Source organism: Fundulus heteroclitus, chromosome 5 (assembly GCF_011125445.2).
Source record: "Fundulus heteroclitus isolate FHET01 chromosome 5, MU-UCD_Fhet_4.1, whole genome shotgun sequence".
Lineage (NCBI taxonomy): Eukaryota > Metazoa > Chordata > Actinopteri > Cyprinodontiformes > Fundulidae > Fundulus > Fundulus heteroclitus.
The window spans coordinates 38384463-38406363 of NC_046365.1; the positions used below are offsets into that span (position 1 = coordinate 38384463).

Genomic DNA, 21901 nt, shown 5'->3' on the forward strand with positions numbered 1-21901 from the left:
AGCTGCAGTATTTTGAAAGTCTTTAGGGGGAAAAAGCTCTGGTTTCTTTTCATTTAAACTTTTAACTTGGTTTCTATTTGAAGTAAAGAATATAACACAATTTATTTCAAATAGACATACAATCTAAACTTGCAAAACATATATATATATATATATATATATATATATATATATATATATATATATAATAACTGAAGGTAAATTGTTGACAGTGTTGCTTAATTAATTAGTTGTATTAACAAATTTACCCTGACATCAACACTCTTACTAACAAATTAGTAAATTAAGCATATACTCCGCTACTTTCGCAGCAAATGGCAGCAAAATGTTTCACTAGATTTTTGAGTGAATTTATTTAATATATTTTAGACTTAACATACAGCATAAATACACCGCTTATTGTCTATTATATGAAGAAATTTAGATTAGACTAAAACAAACAAACCAAGAAAACTTGTTCCCTTTAGGATTCCTCAACAGAAATGTGGCCCAAAGCATTTTAATGGTGAAGGTGAGATAAAAGTGCACAAACCTCCAAACTCCTTTTTAAAAACTGTAAATTTGGTGTTTTTGTTTCTGGATCTGTCTTTCATGACGAGCCGATCCTGCCGCCCTGTATTGGTTGTTCTTACGTGATTAACGGTGATCCTCACGCGCCCGCCTGCTGTGACAAATCCTTCTGCTAGCTGAGTTTTTATGAGCGTAAGAGAAACAAATCACCCATCCGGCGCCGCAGCTCTCTGCTCTGTTAATTTTGCATTCAGATATTCCTGACGCTGATGTGCAGGCAGCAGGTGCACATCGTTTTCCATTAGGACAAACTCTTATCTTTTACAAATGAAGAACATTGAAAAATGATTACTTTAATGCTGTGCGGCGCGCCGTAGACAGACGGATAAATTGGGTCGTATTAACTCTGGGATACGGGTTATGACCAGGAAGATACTGACTGTGCTTTGACAAATTTTGCTATATAAAATCCTGATCATAGTTCACCAGGCTGCTGACAGCGGAAACGTCTCCTGGTTGATTTTTATGCTTTGTATTAAATACACAATTTATCCACACTGACTTCTTTTCCTCACTAACTGTTTTATTCCACAATAAATGTCACCTCCAAGCAAAAGCATCCTCTCAGGAGGTTTTAGCAGTGAACGAGACGACTGTTTAGCAGCGGTTAACCCCGGCCGTCTTTCTTTCCTCCTGCAGATGTTGCAAAAAATGTTCAGCAGTCGGCGGCTGTCGTGGACTCCCCCCCGCACCCCGGCAACATGGTGGGTCCTGCAGCGTTGGTGCTGACCGCCATCCCTCCTCCGTACCAGCCGGTCAGCGTGCGACACCTAGACTCTCAGTCCAGTTCAGAGGACCCCCAGGATTACCTGTGGCTCGCCAACTGTGAGAGCAAAAAGCCCGAACCCAACAGGTGACACCGACTGGATGAGTGAATGGCTGTGTTGGTATGATACACCGTTAGGGCCGCAACGATGTTTAAAACTCACAAGACGAGTCCAGGTGGACGAGATTCTGATAAGACGCTCGAGAAAGCCTGGGTTCAATTGATTGTGTTGTTATTGTGGCGTAGCGCAATGTTCACCTAGACCACGTGTGTCAAACTCAAGGCCCGCGGGCCGAATCCGGCCCATCAAGGCAATGTATGAGGCCCTCAAGAGCCAAAAAAGGTATATCATTTCATAAAGTAGAGGTGTATATCCTTTTAAATTGCATAAAGTGGCTAAAACTGTGCCTCCTGTAGCAAACGTTGATTTTTTGTAGTACTACCATCCTGCCACTAGTTAGTTTCCCCACAACACATTAAAACAACCCAGAAGTGTCCAAAAAGAGAAAAAGTGATGCAGAATGATGAGTTTAAAGTGTAAATCACCATAATATTACCTTTTTTTTGCAGATAAACTGGGCCTAAGGTACTACTTTTATGTTGCTGCGCATTTCTTTTTATATTTCTATGTGAACTGGAATGAAATTATGAAATCAAAAGTATCATCTCCACACGTGCAACCGGCCCTATTAATAACATCATGATGCCAAAGTAACCCGAAATAGAAATGAGTTTAACTTCCCTGAACTAGACTTTCCTCCACCGGTTGTTGAGAAGTGTCCTTAATCTCAGATTGTCCTCCAGGAAAGGGCCTTGCATCAGTTTTAATAAAAATGCTGACGTCTCTATTACAGGGATGGGTACCTTTCACATTTGAACCGATACGGTACCGATCGATACCGGTACCCAACGGCACCTATTTTGGGTCCTTTTTTGTGCTTATGTGTTAAGAAATGTTAATTTGATTATGCAATCTTAAAATTTTTCATTTTAAAGCATTTATTTCTCCATATATAACTTTGTTTCGATCTACAAATGAACCTTATGAGATAATTGGTGAATTTTAACACATTCCTTGAATCCGCACCACATAAAAAACATTTTTACCAAAATTGACAGTTAACGAAGGCACACAGGTAACAAGGTGAACAGGGGACTGAACCTGTGTGTGAATCAAAATCAGGGAATTATTTTTGTGAAACACTTTCAGAGAAAAAAAAAAGACTATATTAAAAGCTTTATATTTTACTTTACCAATACTTATGAGCGCTTTCTATCAGCCATGCTTGCTTCGTTGACTGGACAGGCGGCTACTGACGTTACGCTCTTGTGCGTGCAACGCTGTGTTCAAGTCCGGCATGGAAATTTGCCCACTGTTCCACTCACTCAGTGTCACAGTAGCTACGTTTACATGGACAAAAGTAATCGGAATAAAAAAGCGTCATGTAAACAAGCCAATCAGAGTATTATGTTCAGATGTAGCTCAATCAGAGAGAGGTGATTTATTTTGATTGATAGTCAGATCAACATGCATATAAACACTCAGGATCAAGTTATTTAGAATGTGGCAAACTGACCCAAGAGCATATAGTCCAGTTTTAAATGAAGGTTTTAATCTTACTGTTACCAACTTAGTGTTAAACATTAAACGTAGTATTTAGTATTAGGTTTTAAGTGCTTAAAGGCTCTAGTACCCAGCCTGCAATCAGCTGCTAATAGCTAACTGTTGTTTTGAAGCAGTAATACCTTAATTTAGGGGGAAGTGCGGCGCTCCTTTGGCTTCCAACGAGGACTTTGTCCTCTCGCCGAACTGAAAATCTTTCCAGACTGACACATTTGTTGTTCTGGTAAGTCATGGAGAAGTGGCTTCTTTCAGTCAGCTGACCGGCAGTGTGCAGCCAGAAGAGTATGCTACATTTTCTCTGGCATTTTAGTAAAAGGGGACTTTAAACCGTGGGGATAGTATGAAATAAACTCTTTAAAACCTTGATGTGATGAATGATCCCTTGCCTTGTCTAGAATGAGCTTAAAGATTAAGAAGAAAATCTAAAGGTTTGAAAAGAATGAAGATATAATGTGGAAAATCTGTCCAAACCCTGCCCTGTGTTGTTGTCTCCCGTCTTGTTTCCTTCCCCATTTCTGTTTTTTTTTTTTTGTTTGTTTTTTTTTTTTTAACCACACCACTGCTCTCTTCCTCGTTCCTGCTGTCTGGTGTTTGTAGCTCGGTGGAGCGTCAGTCTCCATGCGAGGGCGACCAGGAGTATTTGCTCCTGGAGGAGTGTGAGAGCAGGACTCTACCTCCACAGACTAGTCTGTGAGTGGCCAGAACCCCAACTGGACCTGCCTGCCTCTGTGTGGAGGACTGAACTTGTTGTGAAACACAGAATGCAAAGAAGTTTCTGCTGCGGATGCATAACACACTGAATTAGGGCTGGACGATAATTCAATGAACATGTATATCGATGGATAGACGTGTGGTTCACTAGAAAAAATAGGGATCAGTAAAAAGTTCAATAGAAGAAAAGTTTTCCTTTTTAGATTCAAGCCTATCATGCAGGTTAATACTGCAGATATTACAGATTCCCGACCGATCACAAGCGCAGAGCCAGGAAAGTTCACCAAGCTTCAGGGAGTTCAGAGGGAAAGTGTTCTTTTTTTCTTTGTGTAAGACTTAAAGTTTTAGCAAAATGTTGATTGAATAAAGAGTTCTGTTTTAATTCAGACTCCTTTAATTAAAAATAGGTCTAACAACTGCATAAAACGGTCAGGGCCGCACTTAAAATATATGTTTTTAATTTGATAATTATCGATACCGATTTACCTAATTTCCGTTTTATCGGGGTTTTTTTATATATATATATATATATATATATATATATATATATATATATATATATATATATATATATATATATATATATATATATATATATATATGGCTGCACAGTGGCGCAGTGGGTAGCGCTGTTGCCTTGCAGCAAGAAGGTCCTGGGTTCGAGTACACCCCTGGGTCTTTCTGCATGGAGTTTGCATGTTCTCCCTGTGCATGCGTGGGTTCTCTCCGGGTACTCCGGCTTCCTCCCACAGTCCAAAAACATGACTGTTAGGTTGATTGGCTTCTCCAAATTGTCCTTAGGTGTGAGTGTGTGCGTGAATGGTTGTTTGTCTCTCTGTGTTGCCCTGCGACAGACTGGCGACCTGTCCAGGGTGTACCCCGCCTCTCGCCCATTTGACAGCTGGAGATAGACACCAGCAACCCCCGCGACCCCATGAGGGATAAGCGGTTTGGAAAATGGATGGATGGATATATATATATATCGTCCAGCCCTACCCTGAATGGAAACCAGGAGTATTACTGCGGCATTTGAAATGATTGAGTTTGCCGTTTTTGGCTTGTATAAAAAGACTTTTTTTGTGTTAAAAATGTTCTCTAACCTAAATAAATTTTGTTTTTCCTTGCATGTTAAACTACGCAGGGCTTTTTCTTTGCTTCTGTTGACGTTGTGGTGCACAAACTAACCCTAAAAAGCAGACGATGAGGTCCAGCTTGGCGTCTCTAGAGTGACGTGAAGGTTTGCTGTGACCGTGGGGGGGCTTTTTCTGCCGCTCTGAAACCACGTGTGCTGTGTTCTCAGATCCCACGCCGAGTGCTCCAAGTCTACCTCCTCAGAGACGGACCTGAATGACAACCTCCCATCCCACCGCACGCCCACATCCGCCGCTTCCTTACACAAACACACCTCGCACAATGGCTTCTTCCCCCAGCACCAGCCCCCGGCCTCCGCCCCTTCCTTCTACGACTCGCCTCCGTCGCGCGGCGCCTCGCTCTCGTCCGACGCCGGCATCTACCACCTCCCTCGCAGCTACTCGCAGGACACCGTGCTGCTCCCCAAGTCGGCCGCGTCCCCGCCGCCCAACCCGGACGGCGGGGACGCGTCGGAACTTTACGTCTTCAACACCCCGTCGAGGAAGACGTCGTGCGTGGAGACGCACATGCGGAACCTTTCCATCAGCTACGACATCCCGCCCACGCCCGGCGCCAACTCCACCTACCAGGTCCCCCGCACGCTGTCCTCGTCGACGGGGGTGGGGGGGTCGGAGAGCGCCGGGGATGTGGTCCCCCCTCCCAGACCACCCAAACCGTCGCTCAGCTCCTCCTCGGGGCTGCCGCCGCCCCCCGCCGAGCGCTCGCCCACAGACAACTACCACGTGCCTCGCTCCGCCTCAGAGACGGACGGGAATTACTGCGTGCCGACCGGCGCCGGCAACAAGGCTTTACGCAGCAACACCATCGGCACCATGGACTGCTCGCGGCTCCGCAGAGGTGCGTGCTAAACAAAGATGCGGGGTCCCGCCTAAGTATTCACACCTCTTTTTGTACGATTTTAGATATTGAACAACCACAACGTTTTAAATACTGGGATTTTATGTGACAGAACGACACAGTTGTGTAGTGGGGACACACACACACCCTTTTAGAAATAAAATCCTAATGTGTGGTGATGCTGGTGAAGATTCTCAGTCATCCAGGTCATGGTCATTCCAAAAAAAAGAGTAAAAAACAAAGCAACTGGACTTGTTTTTTGTAGTTGAAGACGTTTCGCTTCCTCTCCTTTCTCTTTGTTTTTTTACTTTTTTTGGAATGTGTGGTGAGCATTTGTGTTCAGACTCCCACTTTAATGCCCCTCCACAAAATCCACTACAACAAACTACATTTAGAAGCCATAAAAGTAGTAAACCTAGCTCACCTCTGTGTAAACCAATCACAGCGGGAACCCAGGGCTTTCCAGGGGGGCCACGCGATGATTTGATGCTGATGTGCTAAAAAGATTCAGTATTTCCTTGTTACAAGATGTTAAACGTTCCGGTAACACTTTATTTGAAGGGGTGTACATAAGACTGACATTACACTGTCATAAACATGACATAACACCTGTTATAAACATAAATGACTCCTTTATGAATGTTTAGGACTGTCATTCGGTAAATTATGACACTATTAAAGCAAAGTTGACATTGTTTAAAATGTCTTTATGACAAGCCCTTAATTTAACCAAATTCCAACTCAAGCCCTAAACTTAACCTTGTCTCTGTTAATGTCAAGTTGTCATAACAAAGACATTTTAAACAATGTCAACTTTGCTTTAATAGTGTCATAATTTACCGAATGACAATTAATGACAACAGTCCTATACATTCATAAAGAGTAATTTATGTTCATAACAGGTGTTATGTCATGTTTATGACAGTGTAATGTCAGTATTATGTAGACCCCTTTAAATAAAGTGTAACCAACGTTCCTCATTGTAACGCAAAGGAAAGGAAGCCCTTTTTTTTGTGACTTTATTTTCATAATTTCCCCCCCTAAAGAAAATCCTCCCTGGCAAAGGGGGGGTCACCACTCTCAGGCACAGTTACTGTGGGCGTCATAGGCTGAAATGTTTGGCAACCCCTGCTTTAGAGAACATAAATGAGCAAACGGCATCTTGAAACCCAAGGAACACAGCAGACAGGACAGGGAGGAAGTTGCTATTAAAGTTTAAAGCAGGTTTAGGGGAAGGTTAGGGCAAAGGGTGGTGGCTGTGTCATGCTGTGGGGACGCTGTGTTTCCATACAGAGGACGTCACCTACATATAGAAGAAGGAAACTAAAATGAACCTTGCATTTCTCAGAAAATGTTTCATCGTTAACACCTCAGCTCAGTGGTAGAGCCTGATGGCGGCAGCAGCTCTGACTGTAGAGGTGCTTTTCTTTAGATGCATGGAGCTCGATAAGGAGCCGTCCTGGAAGACAAACCTGGAGGTTCACCTTCCAGCAGGTCATTGGGCCTAAACCTGCAGCCTATCTCCATCCAACCTGCATAAAAATTAACTATTTGGCAAAGAAGAATGGGCAAAAGTTTCAGTCTCTAACCTTTTAGGTGATGTCTAACCCTGGCAGCTGCAACTAAAGTCTTGACTCAGGGGGTCTGGTCTAAATCCAGATGCATGCAACATCTCTTATTACAAATTACCTAATGCTGCTTAATGCTATGGTCTGTCTACCACATAAAAAAAAATTAAATTTGAGGTTGTTAATGTTAGAAAAAAGGGGAAAAAACATTCAGGGATGTGAACATTAAGTCCATTTTACTCTTTTTCTGGTGATTAATGATCCGGCCTCTAAACACATTTATTCATTTACTCAAAAACAACAGAACCACCAAACTCCACCAGGTTCTCAATATGATGCAGCCACCAATTCTGTTTACTCAGTTGTATTTTTAAAGCTGATGTTGTAGTAATATCCTTAAGAATGCACTGGGGGGGAAACAAAGTAATATTCTGTGATTGGATGTTATTTTTTTAAATTAAAATCAGATGGAAAAACAGCTTTAATGAAATTTAAAAGTGGGCTGAGAAGCAAATGAAAAGAAACGTTCATTTAAAAAGAGGCTAAACATCGTGTACTACTGCCCCTTGTGGTGACACATATAAACGCTGAAGTTCTTTTCAGGGTTCTTTAAAAAAATCTCTGAATTATGGGAGATTATTCTCTAAATAAGTGAACAACATGGGATTTTTTTCACACCAAATTAAAGATGTTGCAAAATTAATTATGGATTTTTACACAAATCCATCTGCAAAACAATAAATGTGAACAAAACTGGAAATCCTTCTGTTCGCTTCTTTAGTGCAGTTAGTCTGTTGTAACTCTGCATCTGTCCGACTCAATTGTCTTTAAAGCTCTTCTTGACTTAATAACATGGATGCTATGGTTAATGCTATATTTAACACCTTAGGCGTGACAGATGAGTAATAACAGACGTGTTACACTCATCATTTTATTCCTTTTTTTCACTTTTTTCACAGATTTTGGATCCCAGGACTTCTATGACATTCCCAGATCATTCCCCTCAGACAAAAGTTGTTCGTTTGACTTCAACGAAAGCTTCAACAGCTACTTTGTAAGTGCTTCTTTTAGAACTACTACTTTATCCGGCTTTTTTTGTTGTAAATAAGGTTGATGCTTGCAGCATAACGCATTCAATAAATAGTTGTTGGCATATAGACGCGCAGTTACAACACATTGGCTTACCCAGTGATTTAACACTTCCTCAGGGCTTGTCTGTGATTTTCTGTGATCTTAGTTATGCCTAAATGGGCCCAAATTAAGAGTGAAGTGCCGGTAAGAATAAGTGAAAACTAACATATGACCTGCTTGTCCGTGAAGTGGTAGGATGATGATGTCCATAGAAAGGATTCGTTTAACAACCAGAACAACAAGGCAGCTGTGACGTGTCGGACCTGCAGGCGCTCACATCGCCTTTAGCGTGCAAACTGCATCATGGGTACGTAGTCAGATTAATGAGAAACTAATTATCGACTACCTACTGTTAGGATTTATTTATCGAGGCGAGGTTATTATAGTGCATCTAATCGGAGGGATGGATCCTCCTTACTGAAGCCTGAAATCATCAATTAAAAACCGCCAGCGTCTAATATCGACTTATTCATAGAACAGAGGCAAAATGCTAGCTTGACGCTAAGAAATGTGACTTTTTTATATAAAAACTGATTCCAGAAGTGTAACGAATGGTTTCCGCTGCTCTTAGTCTTTTGCTTTGTAAAAACAGCCGAGGTTTTGTGCACGTAAGCCGTTTTAGCAGCTGCACTTTTAACCAACTGGCCATGCAGTTATCCTCGCATCCATTTTTCCTTTTTCGCCCCGTTAACACCACCGTCTGCATCTTATCTGCCTGTTGGAGGACAAACGGCTTCAGGAAGGTAGGGGGAGATTCAAAGCAGGGTTAGATTCTGAAACGTCCAAATCTTTGAGCAGCTCAAGGAGCTCTGAGGTCTGAGTTTAGCATCGCTGCAGCAGTCTCCCCAACCTGACAGGCCTCTCAAGCAGGTCGTTGGGCACAGAATCAACCTGAGAGGGAAGAAGCAGCCAACAGGGTCAGGAGGAGCTCAGGGTGGAGAATCTGTGGACGGTGCATCTATTAGCCGTGCACTCAATGGGAAAGCGACGTCTCCGTAAATAATGCAGGATTCTGAAGGTCAACCGGTCAGAAAAACCCGTTACCCTCCATCCCCCCATCTGCCTCTCTGCTAAACTCAACACGGTGTTGACACCCCAACTTAGCTCCTCCGCCTTGTACTGGTGACATTAGTGGTGACTCTATAATCTCATCAAGTCTAATTCATACTTACTGTCATTGAAGAGCGGAAATAACAAAGGCACAACAGAAAGAAAAGCGTTAAAAGTCCTGTTTGGGGTCCACAAACCTGTAAGCAGGTATTCCTGCCCAGGAAAAGTTTGACTGTAGGCCAAACGATGTTTCTGCATTTCTCAGTTTTCCACCAGAAACGGTAATTCTTTCTCTCGGGGATTTGGCTGATCAGTTCGTAACGATGATTCTGTCAGTCTGGAAGCAAGACGCTGCTGTTCCTCTTGTTTTTCATTAGTCCATAAGCTGTTGCCTCCTTCCTCTTTATGCCGGATGATGTGCTCCGTGCCGAGCTGGAGCCTCTGCAGCCGTCGTTGTTGCTGTTTTCCTTCAATAAGCTGACTTTGTGAGGGATTCTTCTAATTGTTGCAGGACTCACAGGTAACTGTAGACCTCCTTTTATCGCCCCGGAGCCGATGGCTGGCTAAGTATCCGCCGTGTCGGCTTGAAACGCTATTTTCCTGTTTCCAGCCACGTCTTTCTGGGTTTGGTTTCCGTTCTGAAGCATCTGAGATCCTTTTAGCCGAGCAGCCAATCATTTTCTGCTGCCTTTTTTTTTTTTTTTTTTAAATGTTTTCTCCTCTCAAATCAACGTTTTGTTCTTCTGAACGATATCTGGAACGACACATTTACTTCTTTGAATCCTGGTTTTGTTTTTTCACAGGTTGACTTCACTGATTATTGAATTGTTTTAATCAGGAGAGAGCATGTGATGTTGGGTCTGTTTGGTTTGCTTCTACACCTGGTGGTAAAATATCTGCCAGGTGGAACTATCTACTACAGACAGTGATTCCTGCTGGTATTTGGATCATAATTGTGTAAATCGCTGAAGGAATCGGCCGGTGGTGCTCTGATTCGTGGCCTCTCTCTACCGTCTGTGCACGTCTGATTGCTTTGAGCCGCAGTAACGCCGCACGTCTGCTTTCTGCTCCTCCAGAAGAACAAAGGGATGATCCCGGTGAGCAGCCACTCCATGGAGGAGGTGGAGCAGAACTACGTCCCCATGAGCGTCAACTCGCCGTCGCACCACCACTCGGGCAGCCTGCCGGAGCCCATGCAGGACACGAACTATGTGCCCATGACCCCCAGCACCATGGAGTTCTCCTCCCTGGGCAAGCAGGTGCCCCCGCCCGCCCACATGGGCTTCCGCTCCAGCCCAAAGACCCCTCCCCGCCGGCTGGTGCCCAGCGAGTGCCAGCCGCCGCCCGTGGACCGAAACCTCAAGCCCGACCGTAAAGGTGAGCCCCCCCCCCCCGGCGCGTGGGTGCATGCAGGCGTTGCTTGTGATCTGTTGCTCGGTATGTTGTCGCTTCACGTCACCGTTGCTTTTCAGAGCAAACTAACACTCAGACTCAGCTGCTGGTGCGTGCTCACAGAACGGTCTCACCCCATGTTTAGTCCTGTAGGTGACAGTAGTAGGAAAAGAAACGCCTCACTTTGTGTGTCTGGTTTATTAAATCCCACCCTCTTCTCCTCCATGCATGTCCCTGAGCAAACCGGTGAACTGGTTTCCTGCCTGCCACCTCTTTTTAATGAAGTTTTAACCCCTTGTCAAAGGTTCAATACACTGGAGCTTCTGAGAGACCCTGCCTGCCGTTTTCTTTTTTTTTTGTTTTCTTGTCACACTGCAAAAACAGAACTAAAAATAAGTTAAATTTTCTTAAAATAGGTGTATTTGTCCTTGATTTGAACGGGTAAATAAGACTATTTGCCAATGGAATAAGATTTTTCCTCTTAAAATAGGAACAATTCATCTCCATCATCTTATTTCAAGTGCATGATGTCTAATTATCTTATTTTAGGGGTAAAGATACTCATTCCATTGGCAGATAATCTTATTTACTGGCTCAAATCGAGGACAAATAGACTAACTTTTAAGAACATTTTACTTGTTTTTGCATCCGTTTTTGCAGTGCATAATGCCATGCAGTGACCAAAGGCCGGGGAGATCACCTCCATCCTCTTTTGTTCCCTTCATTTCAATGGAGTCCTTTGATGAAAGACCTGATAGTGAAGGGGATTCTGAATCTGAAGGGGGGGGGGGGGGTTTAAGCCTGACAAAGAACATCACACAGGCCTAATCAAAAGCCACGGTTGTGATTGTCGCAGCAGAGAATTAGGCCGCTTCTTACCGGCTAACGCTTTTTCCTTCCTTACGCCCTTTGAGTCAGGTTTCTCAGAAATGTGGCGACTTAAAGTAATTAAGTGAAAAAGTCTTTTGTGCTCGACATAATTTAGGCTTCAGCTCAGCGGCCGGAAGACGGTCAGATTTTTATTGAAAACAAAACTTTTAGACTCAGAATGAAATTCCTTTACAGTCTGAAACAAGGTAAATATGATAAAATTCACTCTTGTGAAAAGCTTTCGTCCTTATTTTCCTACTGACGTCTCAGAAAAGATCCCAAATAGATAAAACCTTCATTTATGAAAACTAGCTTAAAAACAATATTTCTGAAGTTGACGCAAATATTGAAACATTATTTTACTGTTTCTGTTTTAAAAAACACAAAATTGAAATTTATTTGATAACCTTTACAAAATTGTAAATGTAAATTTTTCTTGAGTCCTCCACCACTGTGTAAAGTTAAATAAAATCTTTATCTCACTTCTTTTGAAGTCAAATCTCATCCTATATTCTTCAACATATCTTAAGCAGATCATCGTCATTAGCTGTCGTTATATGCAAAAGATTTCACGATTGGATTGAAATGTGTTTGGAATAAAAACCAAAAATATAATCTGATTTTACCATTTATATGGGCACACAATCAATTAATCCCATCAAAATGTGCGCTTATATACACCTGGCTTTATTCAGAATAGAACCACTCTGATATGTTCAGTTATCAAATTCCCCTAAAAAACACAGAAGAACTTCCGGCTTTGCTGAACAATAAATATATCAAACAAAGCAGTTTTATACGAGTTTGTTTGTCTTCAGGGCACCCAGGCTGGACTTGCATGAGGTTGAAATATTACTGAATAAATAATTTTTTTAGCTCTTTTAATGTTTTGAACAGAAAGGTTTTATCGGGCTACCCGACAGTTTTACTTGCCGACGTATTTCCGCCGCTCACCAACGCAGAAACGCGTCACGTTTACGTCAGACGCACTCTGCTCAGTTTGCCACATTCAGAATAATTTGATCCTGACCAGCGTTTATCTGCATGTTGATCGGATTATTAATCGGCATAAACCACCTCTCTCATTCAGAATATAATTTCATTCTGATTGAGCTTAATCTGATCACAATATTCTGATTGGCTTATTTACACAACACGTTTTTATTCCGATCATTCTTGTCCTTGTAAGCGTAGCTACTGTGAGCGCAGGAAACCGGTGACTCTGGTTTTAAACTGAGAGACCGTCAGCATAACCACCTGTCGCCTCACTCTCCATACGCACACCTGTGTATCCAAGTCAAAATGATAATAAATGTTTTTAATAACCTAATAATACACATAACGATCAATCAGATGGATTATTTTAGCAGCAGTGGGAATAATTGTTGCTAAAAGCTGTCAGATGACGGACATTTTTCATGTTATTATATTACAAAGTGATGCTCCTGAGCCATGCCTATTGGTAATCTGCAACTTTTGTTTCCCTGGGGTAGAAATATGACGTGACACGGAGGGCTTTTCTTTAAGCCACTCCTCAAAATGGGAAAGAAAAGAAAAGAGAACTTTGCGTTAAAGTGAAGCCGAAGCTTCTTGATTTATGCAAATGAGGAAGTGGCTACAGACTGAAACTGAACCGTATTTACGCTAAACCAGTGCTCTCAAACGGCGGCGCTGCCTCACCAGCACGCCGTCAAGCTCTACCGAGCTGTTCCTGGTTACAGCGCTGTACATTTAGTATGAATAGAAATGGAATCAGAGGTTGTCCTTAACCATTTTATGTATATTAGACATGAGAACTGATGCGTTTCTTGTTTTTTTAACAGAAGGGATGGATGGATTTCAGATGATGTAAATATGCCGGTTTAGATTCTCCCTCTTAATTATTAGGATTGTTTCTATGAGCCTTGAGAAATAGTTTCCTATATTAGCTTCACTCATCCTCAGTGCATTTACCCCCCCCCCTCCAAGGATTCAACAGGTTTGCTCAAGACCAGCATTGTTTTTTGTAATGTTTTTCCACTTAAAACATGTTAATTTGTAGCATGTTTTAACCCCCCCCCCCACGCCATTGGTAGCTCTCCAGAAAGACGTTCTGCTCAGATTTGTCCGTGTTCTTCTCAACGTGACCTGATTTCTCCGTTTTACTCTTCCACACAAGCCAATCGCTGCATGCACAGCTGTGATGTCAGTCTTTGTGTGGGAGGCCGTGCTGCATGGAGGGAGGCGCATGCTGGGGTAGCTTGGTCCCGTTGTTGTCATGGCGATCACGCTCTTGATTTGTGCCGCAGAGACACGGGGAGACGAAAGGCTGCGAGTGCGGACGTAGCTGCGCCGTGCAGCCGAGCCATCGTGTCTCTTTGCTTTGCATGGCAGAGCGACTCTTTATTTTAGAGTTTCAAACTGTTGTGATCACCCCCTTCTTTCTTTTTTTCTTTCTTTTTTTTTTATAATAAGCAAAGTCTTCTTTCACCAATCAGGTCAGAGTCCTAAAATAATAAGAGCAAAGGTTGTCGGTTTAGAGCGAACCGACTCTCAAACCGTAGGTGAATTCCCGAGGGGACGACGTAAGGGTATGTACACCCCACCGACCTGTGTCTGTGTATCTGAAACCTCTTTGATCTTTGCAACACAACACTTCATCCGGGCAGTTTGCATGCTTTAGCAACAATATTGTGGGATCTTTCTTCTGATTAGGCGGGGGGGGGGCTTGATTCAAACACATTCAACTAATCCAGTCTTAGTTTAAAATGTTTGCAGGACGTTCTTGGAATGAGGGCTTCACGCTCAAAACACTCCCTGACACTAACATTATTTCTCACATGGAATCAACTGAAATTCTAACACTTTTCCAAAAAATGTTTTATTGTGTTTTTGTTTGCAATCCAGATAAAATCTCATTGATATGTAGAAACTCTTTTTACGAAGCGGGATCTGGGTAGATGGGGACACCGTAGAAAAATAAGCAGTGACGTACATTAACAAAGCTAGCTAAAAGAAAACAACAAAGATATGAAATGACCCACCATGTTCACTCACATCCCGTACTTACATGGTTTATATTCTGGTGGTCTTTGAATTAACGTCTGAAGACACCAAATAATAATCCAGGGACAGGAAATGTTTGCAAACGTTTGGCTTTTTAAACCCGTCGCCTCCAGCCAACCAAACTCTTTAGATCTTACATTTATATGAAAAAGATTACTGAGCAGATGACGCGTTCTTACAACATCAGCAGCCCTCCTTTCCTGACGCAGTAGAGAATCTGAAATTGGCATTTATTTGTAGGTGCGTGCCTTCACCGAGGCTTTATCATACGCAGACAGCCCGTCTGCTCCTGTGCAGAATGTCGACATTCAGCACAAAAAAGATGAAAAAATCAAGACAGCTGTTGGTCCATATGTGTTATACATGTAATACATTAAAATATGAGATTAGAAAATAACATGTGAACTTTCCTCCTCATGATAAAGAAAGGAATAAGGCTTTGTTGTAAAAAAAAAAAGAGTAATAATCCAAGGAGATGTTATGTCCACTGAATGTAATTAATCAAGAGCTGCAAAACCTGCTTCAGTTTTATTTATTAGTGTCTGTCCCTTAACACATAACTGTCTGTGGGTAGTAGTATTTTGAAGTGGTAAATCTAAAAAAGATGTATGTCAGTTTACATTTTTAAGATTCCTTCTGAAAAAGAAAGTGCATGTCCTTTAATTATTGGATTTTTAAGAATTTGGCACATATTTAGGATTTTTTGGGCAGTACTCGGTAAGTACGTCCCTGTTTAATAAGGGTGGAATCTGCTGTGTAATTTGTAAACAGGTTATGCATTAAAAACCTCTCATTAGTAGAGGATGCACTTTCTTTTTACTATGACGATTCTCATTTTTACCAGAATGACTGGGAAAAAAAGGGACAACTTTAAAAACGCATTAGTTTAAGCAGGCCTACAATGATACATTTTGGTTATTATAGTCTTTTTTATATATGCTACACATTATTCCCCATCTCTCATGGAATAAACAGTTAAGGCACCAGTAGGAGAAGACATGTTTAGGTCTGATGATGGTTGGGTTTAGTGCTGAATTAATATAATTGTCTTTTGTTTTAGGAAAACCTGCCCCGTTAGAGATCAAACCGCTACCAGAGTGGGAGGAGCCATGCACACCTGTCCGCTCACCTGTCACACGCTCATTTGCTAGAGAGTGAGTATCTGAGCGGTCCGACGGCTGTTCATAGTTTTACATTTTGCTAACACCAGAGGGCATCTTCTCACCGCTCTGCTCTCCTCAGAGCCGCGGTCTAAAGCGGACGTTCTAGTCCCGCCATGGCTGGGAGTCCAAACCGTCATCCAGACACAAAGCGCTGTCCTTTTTTAAGAAACCTGAAACAGTCTGGTGAGAACGTGCCCTCGTTTGTAGTGGGTCGCCGCAGACGTAAACTAACCCTTCACGCATTGCCGTAGTCACCGTTTGACCGCCACAGGGCTGCTCGTGCAGACAGGTCCTGGATCAGAGAGGAGGTCCGCTTCTGTGCTTTGATTGTCGCCACGCAGAGAATTTGCCTAAACGTTGGTGTGTAAACCTTGTGAATGCTGCTCAGTCTCTCTAGGTTTCCAATGCCGGCGAGACCCCCGTCAGTGCAGAGCACGGCCTCCAGCACTGACTCCGAGGACATTGCAGAGAATTATGTAGAAATGGACCCTAATATGCCCACAGATGAACCAGTATGTAACACTCAACTATTCACTGATTACAAAGAAATTGCATTATCTTTTTTTTTTTTTTTGGTTTGTTTGAAATACAAAAAAAATATATAAAATCTGCAGAAAAATCTCCTGTTGCAACTTGTAGTTTTTGCGTTTTTATCTATTTAAAGAATTAGATGTAAGTTAATAACCTCTGCAGGCATTTTTCATAACTGCACCATTAAAGCCGCTGAAGATTAAGCAGAAGAAACACAAGGTTTGGAGAATGGATTGCTGTGTCATGGTTTTTTATAGAAACCATTAAGAAATCCCAGTTTCCAGTCATTTCTTCCCCCACTTGGTAACACAGGAGTGTGGATGAAATCCTGGCTCCTGCAGATGGACTCCTCACCCCTCTTGACTCCTTTTCTTTGCAGTTTCCTTTCCGTTTTTACTCTTTGTTTTTTCCCTTTATTTCCATTTTCTTTACATGCATTTAGTTGTGTTGCGTAATTAGGTACGATGAAAAATAAACTATTTCATGATTCAGAAGTAGCCAGAGAAACACAGTTCCTTGCAGAAGTCCAGCTCCACATTATGTCCCAGTAACCGTGTTAGGCTTCGATGAAGCACGATAGAACAACACAAAGTAGCAGAACTGTAAAGTGGGACGGAAATGATCTGTGGTTTTAAATTGTAACGAAGGAAAATCTGAAAAGTGTTTTCAGACCCCCTGAGAATATGTTGTAAAGCCACTTTTTGCTGAAATTGGAGCTTGAAGTGGGTCGCTCCCAGCCCAGCAACCCGAGAGACTGATTTTATTTTGCAAAACAAAAAACAGGATTGATCTCACTCAGATTGGATGTAGAGCATGTCTGCGCATTAATTTAGTTCAAGTCTTGCCATTGATTCCTGTTTTTGTTCAGCTCTAGACTTTGACTAGGCCGTTGTGTCTGGTGAACGTGCTTTGATCTGAGGCATTGAAGCTCTGGCTGTATGCTGAGGGTCCATGCTGTGCTGGTTGACCTCCACCCAGCCTCTAACAGCACCTTCTTCCCCTACGTTGTCATGGAAAACGTCAAATGAGACTCGTGACGACTTCCTGCCCCGTTTCCACATAGACCAGAGTTTTGGACAATTTGTGGAGTGCTGGACTAAAAGTTGTTCTGTGAACAGATTCCCCCACCTGAGCTGTGGATCGCTCCGGCTCCTCCACAGCTGCCACGGGACCTTTGACTGCTTTATTTTAGGGATCAGCAAACAGGAGGTTGAATACATTTTAATTTGTTTATAAAAGTCTTGTTTAGCCCACAATTAGCCAACCTTGTGCCGGTCATAAACTCCCATTAACGAGTTTGCAGATTGAAAAGGTTCAGGAGTAGGAGCCGTCTTGAGCGGCTCTAGGGGTTTATAACACCATCAGGTTTTTGTTTTTTGGTTTTTGGTCGTCATTTTCAGTTCTCCGTTAACAGTTTTCTTACTTTACCACCGTTTGCTGCTCTTTCATCACTCAACTCATTTTCTTTCTCCTCCAGTTTCCCACTTCCTTCGGCTCCCCTCGGCTCTGGCTTCCACCATTCTCCTCACCCTACATGTTCGGTCTTAACCATCTGCTTTTCTTTTTTGTTTCCCCCCCTCTTGTTCTTTGCTGCTTTCCGCCCTTGCTTACGTTCTGTAGAGAGGAGTCCTTCTACTGCACAGTCCCCATCACCCCCGTAAAGAGGGAGGTGGAGGAACTTGACACCATAGAGGAGGTGAGCCTGGTTGCTCATGGGTCACACATGCTTAGAGCACCGCAGGTTTTCTTGGGGCTTTTTCAGGCGTCAAGGTGGAATCTTTTTGTGAGGGTTTTCAGATGCTGTTTTTTTTTATATATATATATATAGTTACGTTCTAGTTTTGTCTCATCTTAGTTCTAATATCTCCACCGTAATTGTAGAGCAGAATTAACTCTACCTGTAGACCCAACATGTGTGTTTGAGTTGTCACAATACCACAATCCTTCTTCGTTCTTCCAACGTCAATCGTAGTGGATTTCAGGAGATTAGTGCGATCACAATAATCTCTTTTATTCATGACTCCATGTTCTCCACATTGAGACATATAAGGTAGAAAAAGTGCCTTGTTATATCTTTAATATGGTCAATATGCGGCTATAATAACAGCCCCTATTCAGTCAGCGCCTTGTATTCTCAGTATTGCTGTTAAAAGCGTGTAACTCGGTGTCTTTCTTTTTTATTTCCAGACACCAATGAATGATGGTTAAGCATTAGCATTATGGAGCGCAGAGATTAAGGCTGCGTGATGCCAGGAAATGTGAATATTGTGATGAGATCTATGATGAAAACCCCACATTTCACAATATCCTCATTACTCTTTGTCAGCTTTAGCATCTTGGTCACTGAAATATAAACCAATAACAGGCCAGTTTCCACAGCAGCTATAAGTCCCTATCAAATACAGCATTTAGGCAATCCTTTGCTGTTTGGATATTGGATGCTGTGGAATTACAGTGATGATTGTTTGGTTCTAGTTGTCATTTTCTTAGCTGGGCCCATTATTTACAGCTGAACACCATCCAGTGATGGACTCGCTTGGCAGCCGTGGTTTCAGGGACATGATGCCGGCTGAGGCCCGGCTAGCTGCTGCCGCCTCGGGTTCTCCTGCTTCATGGATGTGTTGCCGCCACGTTACGAAACCACTGCAGCTGCTGCACGAGTTATTGTGGCACGCAGCTCTCTTAGAGCTAAGATTTAGAAAAACCCCGCCAAGAGTCTTAAAGGTTAGCGTTAGAATCGTGTTTTTCATCCAGTGTCCAGTGAAGATCTTACCAATGGACTGCTAGTGTGGGTCCTCGATAAACCAAAAGACCTTTTAATGTGGAACACACAGTATTTTATAAAGTACTGAAATCTCGGAGTCAAGTAAAATTATAGGTACCTCTATAAAATATGACTTTGATAAAAGTCCAAGTCACTGACTGAAATGTTACTTGAGTTAAAGTCTTAAAGTACCTGAAATGTCTTGTACTTAAGTATGAAAATTACTATAAAAAGAGATGTACTCAAGTAATGTAATAAAAAGTACAAGTAAAAAGTAAAACAAAGCAAATGCAGTTTGAATGACATTTTTTAGATTTTGGTACACTTTAAAAGTCAAATTCACTTGAAATAATGTAAACAGCCAAGTGCAGGAGAAATTTAGACCAAGTTTAGACAGAAAATACAACCTTTTGGTAAGCAGTTTTCCTTCTTCAAGTAAGGTCAGTGCTATACACTTTAAAAATGTACACAACCAAGTGCAGGCAAAATTTAGACAAGGGGGTGTATACTAAGAACGTGGTTAAGTGATAAACCAGGTCCAGTAAACCTACAGGAAGTGGTAAACCTGCTAATAGATACACCTGCAAGTTATCATTTAGTTGAGAAAATTAGGACTCTCTGCTATTAGATGCTTTACCTATACCACAAGGTTAATTTAACCTGCTTTACTACTGAACCAGCTTCTTATCCTGTTGGTGGTGATGAACAAGCCCAGGCAAGTCCCGACTTTGTTGCAGTCACTCAGTAGGTGGGGTCAAAACACTTGCATGCGTGAGTCTCTAAACCAACGAGTAAAAGTATGCAATTAAGATCAGAAATATAGTGAAGTAAAAGTAAAAGTTATCAAAAAATGTTATACTCGAGAAAAGTATAAAGTACTCCAAAATATACTTAAGTACAGTAGTGAAGTATTTTTACTTCATTACTATACAACACTGGGAACACATAGGGGAATATACTTTTAATTTCCTCATTAGCACGTGTTAAACGTGGAGGTGTGAGCGCCTGGTGATGTCGGTAGATCCTGTTTCCGACGCGGCTTTGGCTCAAAGAAAGAATCAATCCTGAAGGATTTTGGTTATTGTGACAACAGGTCAGTTCATTTGGACTTGAGTTGTGTTTTTCTTGGTCCTGGCGGGAGGAAAAAAAAAACCCAACTTGTCCTCGCTCACGCAGATAATGATGATGGTCGCGCCCCTGCCTGTGGTCGGCGGGAGTAGCCCGACGGTGAAGCCCAAAGGAGATAAACAGGTGGAGTACTTGGATTTGGATCTTGAATCTGGGAAGTCTACCCCACCTCGGAAGGTAGGAGTCCACCGCCGGTGTTTTTATTTTTATTTTTAGGGGCTTTAGTGTCTTAATCCTCTGACGGCTTCCTGTTTCCTCAGATGAAAAACAACGGGAGTGGCATCTCTGCGTCGGACGAGCGTGTTGACTATGTGGTTGTGGACCAGCAGCGCACGCAGGCCCTGAAGAGCACCAGGGAGGCGTGGAGCGAAGATCGGCAGCTCACAGAGACCGACACGCCCTCCAAGGTGCCGAAGTGAGCCTGGTCCGGACCACAAAGCCACTTCCTGAAGCTGCGGTCTGCCCAGGCCGTGGACACTTGTCCCAGAATGAGACTCAAAGCCCAGGAGAACGCCGCGTGTCCGTCTGGACGCGCTACGCCGGCCATCAATAAGCTTTATGCCGCACGAAAGCAGGCAGATGAACTGAACTTGTCTTTCTGGGGTTTGACTTAAACAGACTATGAACTTTAAACATTCACTGCCTTCGATGAGGAATAAGGGCTATTTTCCCCTCGTCTGTCCGTACGCCTCAAGGCAAATCCACAGTTAACATTTCCTTTAATTGTAAAACTGTTTGGCGTCGCTTTGACGTGTAAATGAAATCACTCGATAACATAATCACGATTCTTCGGCAAACGCAACACTACTAAATAGCGGCGCTGGTTAACAGTGTTGAATTTTCAGTTTCTGGTGTTTTATGCAGGGGGGAGGTTTTAATCGACACTATCTTACGTTTTTTTTTTTTGTTTTAATATTTACGTCAAATACACGGTGCCTTGCAGAAAATATTCATAACCCGTGAACTTTTTCCACATCCTGTCGCACCGAACCACAAACCTGAACGTATTTCATGAGGCTCTGATTAACCAACACAGAACTGGTGCGTAAGCGTGGATCTCTGCAGCTCCTCCAAAGTCAGTTGGACCAAACGGTGCTTGAGATGTTCGTTATTATGACTTTATGACCTAAACCTTTTACCTCGGAGCCTTCTGCTGTGTTCTTCGGTCTTCATGGCACCGCTTGTCCTCTTATGTTCTCCAACAAACCTCTGAGGGCTAAATTAAGTGTCTCCTGAAAGCAGTTGACTGCACTGGATGTAATTCAGGCCCATTAGTGTACAGGGAGTGGAATAAAAATGCACTCCACACTTTTCAGATATTTTATTTGTAAACTAAAAAAATATTTTTTTTGGAAACTTTGATCCGCTTTACAATTATGCAGTACTTTGTTTTAATCAAAATACTAGACAAAGTTCCAGTAAGAATTTGTGGTTTCAACGTGACAAACTTGGAGGGGGAAAAAAAAAAGAAACGTTTTTGAATATTCTTGCAAGGCACCGTAGATCAAAGAGCCTAATCCAATCAAGATCCAAGGTAATACCGTAATCCTGGATCCTGTACGATAAACCGAATGTCCGGTTGAACAAGTGCTAAAAAAA

General features: G+C 42.4%; 1 protein-coding gene across 13 annotated transcripts in view; it reads left to right on the forward strand.

Annotated features, from left to right (window-relative positions):
• gab1 (GRB2-associated binding protein 1) overlaps nt 1-21682 on the forward strand; it is a 78515-nt gene extending 56833 nt beyond the window's left edge. For 5 of the 13 annotated variants that reach the window (XM_036137544.1, XM_036137549.1, XM_036137550.1 and 2 more), the window contains 11 exons: nt 1210-1423; nt 3558-3650; nt 4972-5660; nt 8188-8282; nt 9921-9929; nt 10486-10786; nt 14149-14241; nt 15777-15870; nt 16268-16391; nt 20351-20479; nt 20563-21681. In XM_036137544.1, coding sequence (XP_035993437.1) covers nt 1210-1423; nt 3558-3650; nt 4972-5660; nt 8188-8282; nt 9921-9929; nt 10486-10786; nt 14149-14241; nt 15777-15870; nt 16268-16391; nt 20351-20479; nt 20563-20721 — 2000 coding nt within the window. In that variant the 3' untranslated portion in view covers nt 20722-21681. Of the gene's footprint in view, nt 1-1209; nt 1424-3557; nt 3651-4971; nt 5661-8187; nt 8283-9920; nt 9930-10485; nt 10787-14148; nt 14242-15776; nt 15871-16267; nt 16392-18030; nt 18107-20350; nt 20480-20562 lie in introns of those variants that run through there. The other 8 variants (XM_036137545.1, XM_036137547.1, XM_021316591.2 and 5 more) reach the window with 8 other exon arrangements.
• The last annotated feature ends 219 nt before the right edge of the window (nt 21683-21901 follow it).